Here is a 10353-nt window from a genome sequence, read left to right on the forward strand (position 1 = left end):
ACCCATGACAGATGCCTTGTGTTCTCCCTGACCCCCAGGTCTCTTTGCACCCTGTACAAACGTGGGGAGGTGACTCAGTGCAGATCTCATTCGATTAGGCAGCTAACCCTAAGCGCTCTCAAAAAAGTGATGTGTTGGTAAAATGTCATACTAGCATCAGGGAAACGGCTTGAAATACACACACACACACACACACACACCCCATGAAGCTCGCAAGTCACTATCTGCCTTAACTTACCTTACAGAGTTGTTGTTATGAGAAAATGGGGAGAGGGAGAACCTTTTTTGGCTGTCCTTGCTGTCCTTGGAGGATAGAATTGTAATAGATGGGAATGCCCTTTCTGGTGAATGAGCAAAGGGTTTAAAAAGCAGAACTGTTGAGCAGCTGCAGGCTGATTGTGCTGTTGTCTCTTTCCTAGGACAGCTCCCTTCCCGCTCTCTGGGAGGCTTCCCCATTAGGGCAATTAATTTGCCTTTTGTCAGGGGAATGTCAAGCCATCCCGTAAAACTTCCATAACCACAAATGGCCCTGCATCTTAAAGCACTTAAGTGAATTAATATTTTTTTATGATCCTTCGGGGTGTATCGTAAGAAATATGGCACCATATATTTAAGCAGAACTTAGATATGATATACTACTGGCTGCCTAGCAAAATTCTGCCTGACTGGAACAGAATAGCCCCATCCCACCCTGCAGCACACAAGCAGAATTCAAGCAATTACAGTGGTTGCATGCATGGAACCTGGCTTAAGATTATGTGAGCCATTAGGAAAAGGCCGTAGAGGAATGTCCAGAGCAATAGCACAGGGGCTCATGGGAGCTATTTAGTGTGCCATTAGCGCAAGCCTATTTAAATTATTCCCATTTGTTGCAAGGAAGGTTAGCAGAAGCAACTTGGGACAAGTCCTTGCAGCGGCATTGGGTTGGTGGGGGCAGCCCTAAAATGTTTAGATTGCTTCTTAGCCATTCACTTGTTAGCTCAAAGCGTTTTTGTTAATGGTGTTTCCCATTCGCTGTGGAAGCTCAGCCCACCCCAGCACTTAGCTGAATTAAAAATTGATTATATTTTGTCTCCACTTTGTTATTGCTAAATAATAATTTAAAAAATCTCATCTATAAATCCTTTCTTTTCTGTTTCCTGGCTTTGGGGGAGGCTGGAAGGAAGGAAGGAAGGAATGCTCCTTTATTGTGGCTGGTGCACTATTTCCAAGACAAATGTGAATCAGCTGTACTCTACTGTGCCTGCTTGTACAATTTCACATTCCAGTTCCAGTCAAAAGATTACCCAGGCCAGGCAAGTGGATTGTTGGTGTATTGCCACTGGCTGATTAGCTGCTGTTTTTTCTGTCTCTCTTTCTTTGCACACCCTTTGGTGGCAGGAGCTGCATTCTAAACTGCAGTCTCTTGGCAAGGTGGAATCTGCAGGCTTGTTGACACTGGCCACCCAGCTTGTCGAGGAAAAGCTGCCAGCATCTGAAGTGGAAGACATTGCGAAATACCAGCAGAGGCTGAAGGAGTGGGAGCAGGAGCGAGCGGCTCTGATGGAAAGGGAGAGGGAGTCTCGAGAGAGAGCCAAGCAGGAGCAAGAAGCCCGGAATGCAGCAAAAGCCTCCATTCCATAAACCTGCTCAGAGACTTCTGTCCTGTTACAGATTCTCCTGGCAAGCTCACAGAGTGTGCCTAGCAGCCCTGTGGTGAGAACAGCCTGCAAATTAAACCTTTCTGGACCCATCTTACGTCTCCCTCTTGTGAGAGTGTTTTTGTGGGTGGGTATCTCCGCATCCCCACCCCCACCCCGCTTTAAGCCTGTAATTGTGGTTGTTTCTCTGAAAGTCCTTTGTTGCTCTTGAACAAATTTTGTATTTGTTATGTCTGGGAGAAAAGATCTGTCATCAAACATAATTTAGCTTTATTGCTAAAACAAGCTTGCTTTTCAAAATGCTGTTGCCATAGTCACTATCGGCCCTCATGCCCTTTTAAAAGTGGTTACTCCCAAGAGTTAAACTCTGCCCATACAAATTTTGCTGACTGATCCTCAGTCTTACTTGCTGTGCCCCCATGTTCCCTTGGTTCAGAGGCTTACAACCATGCCTTTCTCCCTGGGTTTACTAATGGCTGTTCACCATAATAGCTAAAAAAATAAATGGACCCTTCTAATTCAGAGGCAATGTGCAAGAAGCTGCCTTATAGTAAGCCACATCACTGGTCCATCTCGTTGAGTATTATCTACACTGATTGGCTGCAGCGCTCCACGGATTCAGTCATTGGATTTCTAGCTCTTCGACCCGATGTCCTTTTAAGTTTAGATGCCAGTGATTGGACTTGAGACCTTCTGGATGCAGCATGTGCTACAGCCCCTCCCTAGAGAGTATATCTGTGGTGACGAGAGGAGAGCTGGTCTTGTGGTAGCCGGCATGACTTGTCCCCTTAGCTAAGCAGGGTTTGCCCTGGTTGCATATGAATGGGAGACTAGAAGTGTGAGCACTGTTAAGATATTCCCCTCAGGGGATGGAGCCACTCTGGGAAGAGCAGAAGGTTCCAAGTTCCCTCCCTGGCTTCTCCAAGATAGGGCTGAGAGAGATTCCTGCCAGCAACCTTGGAGAAGCTGTTGCCAGTCTGTGTAGACAATACTGAGCTAGATGGACCAATGGTCTGACTCAGTATATGGCAGCTTCCTATGTTCGTATGACCAGCTTGTAAGCTTTCCAACAATGGTCAACATCTAACCGGCATTGGATTTCTATATAAAATCTAAATAGAGCTCAGGAAACTATGTGTTCTACTGGCTGGATCAGTTTCTGGCTGGATCAGTTGTTATGCTAACTCTGCTATGGAGTGGGGTTACAACTTGTTTGGCTTCTGGTACCGTAAAAGATCCTTGGATATAGAGAGTATAGCCAGCCTGGTATCTTTAATGATACATTCCTGTGGCTTTAGTTTAGGGCAAGGGATCCCAACCTTTTTTTTTTTTTTAAACCAGTGTACCGCTTCTGTTGCAAACATTCAGATCAAGAATCCCACAGAGCTTGTGCGTGCATGTGTGTGTACACACAGTCTCAGTAGAGACACACATGGGCCTTGTGTCCGATCCAGCAGGGCTGTTCTTATGTTCTTAAATTTAAATGTTACAGTGATGAGACGGGCTACTCCAGTCATTGGCTTATATCTAGACTGTTACTCATGAGCAGTTTGTAGTTCAGCTCAAATTGCTCATGAGTACTGTTTGTTAACTCAATCCATTTGTTACTCATGAATTCTTTGAAGTTACTCCCATTTGAAGTCCACTTAATTTCAATAAGACTGCTTATGACCAGCAGCAGGAGGGCTCTGCATGCCCCCTGGGACACCTTCAAGCACCCCCTGTGGGGAACCCCTGCTTTAGGGAATGGTGTGCTCTCTGAACACACCTGATCCCGACAATGCACATTCTTCAGTTGGCTAAGTGATACTGCTGTAGACTAGTGTGGGTTTTTGCAGCTCTGGTTTTCTTCTTGGACATGGAATATGCCAAAGCAAAATATACAGATGCTGTTTTTCAAACTGCACAGACGGGACGGACATAACCCATAAGCACATAATTCAAGTTGTACAATGGCATTCTTTCCCCTGAATTTGCCAGCTTAAGTGGGTGGGAACTCCTGAACATTACATCGTTTGCCTAGCAGATTAACCCTCTCTGCTCTTTTGAAATGTAGATTTTTTTTTTAAAAAAAACAAAACTAAATAGAACTTGCGCAACATAAATTAGGCTACATGCTGAGCCTTAGTAGTCGGTGCTATTACAGGAATTAACAGCCTTGCCCCTTTGTATACCTAATGTGATGTTATGCTGTGCTCTAGCATTTTCAAAAATGTCTGGGGAAATTCCAGCGGTGTTTACCAATTGCACTTCACACAGAGACTGGTTGCTACCAAGCTCCCAAGTTCTCTGTCTCTTCCAGCATCTTCACTATTCCAAAGGGGAGCATCTTGGTCACCTCTTGTTGTTGCCAGGATGAAATCTATGCTTAACAAAGTTTACTAATGCAGCCATAACAGGCTAAATTTGGCTCTCACAGCTGTTTAGATGGGGCTTTAACAAACAGCACATCTAACAGGCGAGCAGATCTGTAGTGGAGAACAGGCCTTGTTTTGTCTGACTAAGCTCAGAGTCAGTCCATACATTACCAGATTCCATAATGTGATAAAGGCACAGCAAGAAAGCTGGTCAGCCTAGTTAGGCTCTCTGGGTAGGAAGAAGCACAGTTTGTTTGTGTTTTACATTAAAGCGTGGATTCCCATTAGCGGGTACTTGAAGGACTCGTAGCGGGGTACTCAGAGGAACAAAGGAGCTGCCATATACCGAGTCAGACCATTGGTCTATCTAGCTCAGTATTGTCTTCACAGACTGGCAGCAGCTTCTCCAAGGTTGCAGGCAGGAATCTCTCTCAGCCCTATCTTGGAGAAGCCAGGGAGGGAACTTGGAACCTCCTGCATGCAAGCATGCAGATGTTCTTCCCAGAGCGGCCCCATCCCCTGACACATGTAGTGACACATGTAGTCTACCATTAAAATGCAAACCAGGGCAGACCCTGCTTAGCAAAGGGGACAATTCATGCTTGCTACCACAAGACCAGCTCTCCTCCCAGAGCCTTCCTGCCTTCCCATCCCGCAGCTTTGCTCTTTGTTCTCCAGATGAGGATCACTGGCTCGATCCGATGCAGCTTCAGCTATGTGTCTGCCGTGGAAGGAGAGGGAGGGCTGTGAAGACCATCCTCCTCTGGTCCTGCTTGGCTGGTTACATGTTAAAGCTCAGTGTACCCCTTTCCTTAGCCTGACTGGCGTTGCTTCAGAAAATTAATACTATTCAGATTAATAGGACAAATAAACTTGACCTATTAATTTGAAAGAAGACTGCATTTGCTTAACTTAGTCTGGGCATAAGGTCATGACAGGAGTGGTTTATCTTATAACATTGACCTTTAAATTTGCATAAATCTTACCAGTGGCAGCCAGTGCTGGAGGGGTGGTGAGAGGTACTATAAAAAAGTGATTATCGACAGTACTGCCGCCTCCCACAAGCTGCCGTGAGCAGCAGCACCCTGCTTGTGGCAGCTGCCGTGGCTCCAACACTCACCTGGCCTCTGTGCGTGTGCAGAGGCCATTTGCATGGTCAGCACCCCCATGCTGACCACGCTGGTAATCAGGGGTGTAGGAAGACCCCCCCGGGGGCCAGGGGACAAAACCTGGGTGGGGGGCCCTATCGCGTCTGCAGAGTGCATGCGCCTCTGCACCCCAAGCCACACCCCCTGCATCTGATGTCAGATGCAAGGGGTGGGGCAATAAGCATCTTGCCGCCACCTTTGCCTGCCTGCTGCCGCGCCCCCTGCCCTGCCACTGCTACTTAGCTTGACCTCCAGGGACTGGGGAGTGATCAGGGCAGGCCACCCCCCATGGCAGTGGCGGGTGCAGCAGTGGCAGCAAGCCTCTCTCCTCTGGCCGAACTGCGCAGGCATGCAGTTCGGCCAGAGGAGAGAGGCCCACCACTGCTGCACCCGCCGCTGCCATGGGGGGGGGTGGCGTTCACTGCTCTGATCACCCCCAGTCCCTGGAGGCTAAGCTAAGAAGTGGTGGCAGGGCAGGTGTGGCTGCAGCTGTGGGGTGGTCTCTGGTTGGCCCTTGACCCTTCGGGCCCAGGGACATTTGTCCCTTCTTGTCTGCCAGTAATCACTCTTTACCTCCAGTAATCACTTTCTAAACATACCTCTCAACATCCTCACCAGCCACCACTGAAACTTATACATGCACACACAAATCTCTGCGGAGTACCTGAGCTGGAGGTTTGTGGCAGAAGGGGTACACTTTTTTTTAAATAACATTGGGAACCTCTGAATTAAAGTGACTTCAATGTATGAATGTGTGTTGCTTTGTACAAAGTGAGCCCCCCCCCCCGCCTCTTCCTGCTAGGTGGAATGAGCCCCATGTGTATGTAATCACTTTTGAGCACATGTGGTAAAAGGGAATAGACTACTGCTGCTTGGCAACATATACATTACTGAATTAGCCAAGTTCTAGAATGTAAAAGTTTAAAATGGAAATTGCTGGATTGCAGCACGAAGGTTTGGCCAATAGGAAATAAATACCAATTGAAGACAGTTCAACATTTGTTTTTTAAGACTTTTGTCTTCTGGCAATGATTTTGTCTCCTTTTATTAAGTCTTGTCTCTGAAGCTACGTATGTTCACATCCTGTTTTCTTTCTGCACTCCAACTACAAATCAGTTGAAAAGCTGCAGGGCTCCCCCACCCCGCACCACCATACTAATTTTCTGATTGTCCGTACCTTTTGCTAAATGTAGAAGTTTATTCTTCCTTATCATGGCCCGAGTATATATTTTTTCTATCAGAAAAGAAAGTATTCCCATGTTGCCATTGTATTTTGCATGCACAAAACAGATCTTGCAGGGTGAGTTCTGTAATGGCATTTGTGTAAGCGCGCCTTGTACTTCTACACTTTGCAACCTATCTTTAAAGAGCCTCTTTAGTTGCTGGGCAGCTTTTTGTAGAGATTGTATGTGACCAGTAACTTGTAAAAAGATCTGCCACAGCAGGGTTAATGTATTTCTGTTCATTTGAAATGCAAATTGCTGATTCAAATTCACAGCAGACACCAAATACTTTAATGAGTATGTATGTAAGTAAATATACAGCACAACTCTCCCTTCTCTTTAATATTCACAACATTTTCTGTCCATTAGAGAAGGTCAGTGTCTATTATTCTCAAGAGGAAAATTGTATATCTTTTCCCCTCCATCTCAGATCAACGGTGTCCAGTGTTTTGCTGTCCTGGAATCAGGATACAGGAACACCACTGGTTAAAAAGCATACAGAAGTTCATTCACATCCAGGTCAGAAGAGTGAAAATAGAAAGGTCCAGCCTCCAGATTGTAGAAAGGTGAAGGAGAATATGACTGGGATGCTGGACTTATTTGCATAGCACATTGGCTTCTATTGTAGTAGGCACTGAATTGATTCATACGATTTGCTTTTTGAGGCATACACTGATATCAGTTTGTGTGGAGCCAGAATCTGAAGGCCAATACACTAAATAAATAAATAAACGGCTTATCAGTAATTCCAGGGCCAAAACAAGATGTGGTGTTAATCAGTATTTTTCTCCCATGTGTATTTGTTTTTGCTTTCTTAAAATAGCAGCCATTAGGGGAGGGCAGGGAATTGGGATTGGACATCTGGAGCTCTTATTAGAAAAAAAACAACCAACCACCAGGGATTGTAGCTGTGGATAGTCTGAGAAATGCACTGTAACAGCTCACATTTGATCTATCCGCCAGCTATATAATTTAATGTTCAAACAAGTGGTCTACTTGTGTAACATCAAACTGTTCCTCTTCTGTGATTAGAACCTCGTGCTTGTAGGAGCAGGCTGTAGCTTTGGGGCTCTAGGGTAAAAGAAGGGGGACAAAACTGTGTATCACATGCTGGTATCACCTTATTCTGGCCCAGAAGCTTCATCAGGAGGGATAACATTTCATCTTTAGAGTACTCATATGGCAGATCCTACCTGTGCAATCATTCATTGCCTCCTCCAAAAACTTCCTTGCAGCTTTGAGAACAGTCTTCACCTGTCTGCCAGATCTTAGACCTGTTTGTGACTGTCAGGAACTCTCCCTGATGCCCCTCCTAAGTCCAGGGAGGTGATTAGTTTATCTCATCACAGTGACAATTAGGTCACAGACATGAATGATCAGCAATACTGAAGGCCTGAACCAAGGAGGCATCACTCCCTGGCAGTGTCCCATGCAGGGTGTTGATGAGGAGCACCATAGAAGACTTGGTACCAAGCTTAGTTGGAAACCTCAGAGGAATGTCTGCCAGAATTGAATATATATATTGTAAGGCAACTTGTCTGATCCACCACTGCATCCCCAAAAGGAAGAGCTTTAACTAACGTAATTGGCCAGATTAAGGGCAGGTTCACACACAATGGCAGCAAGTATGTACAGAAGAGCCACCAGTTCCTGTGGGTAATTGCTGCTGCTGCTACTGTCACTGTTTCCATGTTGTGCAAACCCAGAAATGCCAGGTGGGGAATCCCTAAGCCCAACATTGTTAAGCCAACTTCAAAAGTTGGTTGCAAATCTTTGCCGAATATGAGGCTGAGGTGGGTGCCCTACATTCTCCATTCAGCATTTCTGGATTTGTCCAACATGGAAATGGCGGCAGCAGTGGAAGCACTTGCCCCACGGGATCTGGCCTTTCTTCCATACTTACATACCCACATTATATATGAACCCACCCAATGAATTTGTGACTTAAGCAAGAGCTGACCAACTACAGATTTAACTATTGGGTATCTTGCCTTTTCCTAAGACATTGACAGTCCCAGCCAGCAACAGTCATAGAATTTTTCAACTGGTCTTCCTCCAGGTAGGATGGGGAAAGATCCAGCCTGCAACTGAGTAGGTGCAGGCCTCCCGCTCCGGAAGCATTTGCATTGGTGAATTATATCACTTAGAACTAGCACACACAAACAATGCAAGGACGTACCTTCCAATAGCATGGTTCTATGTGGCAAATGTATCACAAAACTTAGAGTGAATAACAAATAATTTCAAGATCCATAACATACTTTGAAATTTGAAGCAACATTAGAGGGCAGCTCACCAATCACTGCCACTGTGTAAGTTCATTTAATTCAGTGTGGCTTGCCAAGATCTCCTACAGAAATCCCAATCAGTGAATGCAAATTGCACAGTAACAGGGCTATGTGGATTGAGCTCTTAACAGTCTATTTTGCTATTTTGAGATAAAGGTTCTGCACCGGTGAACAGAGAATGTAAAAGGAAGGACCAGTTGATCACTAACCAAGGTTGCTGAGAGCTATTGATCTCATATTACTGGGAAATTTAAAATCTGGCTGGAAATCAAAACACAAATCTATGAGATTAATAATATTTATGTATTTAGACCAGTTTCAGTTTACACTTGACTATGTACACAATAATGATACAGCTGGGATGAATCATGATGTCTGTAAAGCTGCAATCAAATGGATAGCGTATGGATAGTCCTGTCGGGCAAACAGTTTAGAGGGGTAGAGAATTTAGCCTGAGAAAACGGTGCAGGGGGAAATGGTTAAGCTATCTTCTTGTTACACTCCAATCCACTTCTTTTAGCTTTAAAATGCAGCTGGAGATCCAATAATAGAGCACCTACTATCTCGTCCACGTGTATGCTTAGGTTGAAGTGAAGTTAAGAAAACAAGTGGACCCCCATGTCCTAAGCTTTCTTTCAAGAAAGGTGGTTGGTCATCGCTTTCAAACAGCATTTGAACACTGCTGTTGCTGTATTGGATTCAGAGAATGAGAGCAACAATGCAGGCTCAAACCACAAACTTCCAAGCTTCACACACCACTTCATTATTGGAACGCTTTAAAAAAGCATGTATATTAAATCAAAAAGTGATTCGGTTAGCTATACCTATCACCTTAGTGGTTGACATTAAGGATACACCAGAGCAGCGAGAGAGCATCCTAACAGAACCTCCCAATTAACTTCAACAGTGCAGTGGAGAAATAGCAATTTTTGGTGCCCTTCCCCAGGAAGCCCTCTGTGTCATCTGAAAATATGTCCTTGAGGGAGAAAGAGAGGGCATCAAAAATTGTGGCCTCTCTGCTGCAGTGTGGATCTTTGTTAGACTGCTCTATCGCTACACCAGCAGTTCATGTCAATCATTGACTCTGGCCATAATCCACAAAATATTTTTATTCTACAGCAGTTCCAGTGACTTCAATGAGTATACCCTGGAGTAAATGCCACGAGAAGTGCAGTGGCTCACATATTGCACAAGCCACCTGTCTTGAGCGACAGGTGTGCTTGCTGCTTCTTAGCCCCTTTAAACCCTACCAGAGCAGCTTGTGAAGGCAGGGAGGCTACATGGCTACTAAGGAATGCATGATTGCTACCATTATTCCCAGGGAGAGTAGCAGCCGCAGGAGTCAAAGATGCATTCCTTAGTAGCAATGGAGCTGCCCTGCTTTAGCAAGCTGCATCAGCTGGGTTTAAAGGGGCTAAGAAGCAACAAGCAAACCCGTTACTTAGACAGCAAATTGTGCAGTATGTGAACCAGTTTTTGCATGTGTACACACAGAAAAATAGAGTACAAGTTGATCAGACCAAAGGTCCACTAGTCCAGTGTTCCAACGATAGCCTGCAGATGCTCCTGGGAAGCTCACAAGGCTGGTTATGATGATGTCCATCCCATTTGGCCCCAGCACCTGGTAAACGGGAGCTACACACACCATCATTCTATCCTTTGAAAAAGAGGAAAAATACATCTATGAGGACAAAAAC

At 45.2% G+C, this 10353-nt stretch overlaps 2 protein-coding genes across 3 annotated transcripts in view; one reads left to right on the forward strand and one right to left on the reverse strand.

Annotated features, from left to right (window-relative positions):
* Positions 1–1733, forward strand: part of MRPS27 (mitochondrial ribosomal protein S27) — a 72885-nt gene extending 71152 nt beyond the window's left edge. The window contains exon 11 of the mRNA XM_053296076.1: positions 1381–1733. Coding sequence (XP_053152051.1) covers positions 1381–1623 — 243 coding nt within the window. The 3' untranslated portion in view covers positions 1624–1733. The remainder of the gene's footprint in view (positions 1–1380) is intronic.
* Positions 1734–10064: 8331 nt separating this feature from the next.
* The window catches only part of MAP1B (microtubule associated protein 1B), a 115223-nt gene continuing 114934 nt past the window's right edge, over positions 10065–10353 (reverse strand). Inside the window, exon 8 of one of the 2 annotated variants that reach the window (XR_008316133.1) lies at positions 10065–10308. The gene's annotated coding sequence lies outside the window, so the exon portion shown is untranslated. Of the gene's footprint in view, positions 10314–10353 lie in introns of both variants that reach the window. The other variant, XR_008316132.1, reaches the window with a different exon arrangement.

This window comes from Hemicordylus capensis, chromosome 2 (genome assembly GCF_027244095.1).
Source record: "Hemicordylus capensis ecotype Gifberg chromosome 2, rHemCap1.1.pri, whole genome shotgun sequence".
NCBI lineage: Eukaryota > Metazoa > Chordata > Lepidosauria > Squamata > Cordylidae > Hemicordylus > Hemicordylus capensis.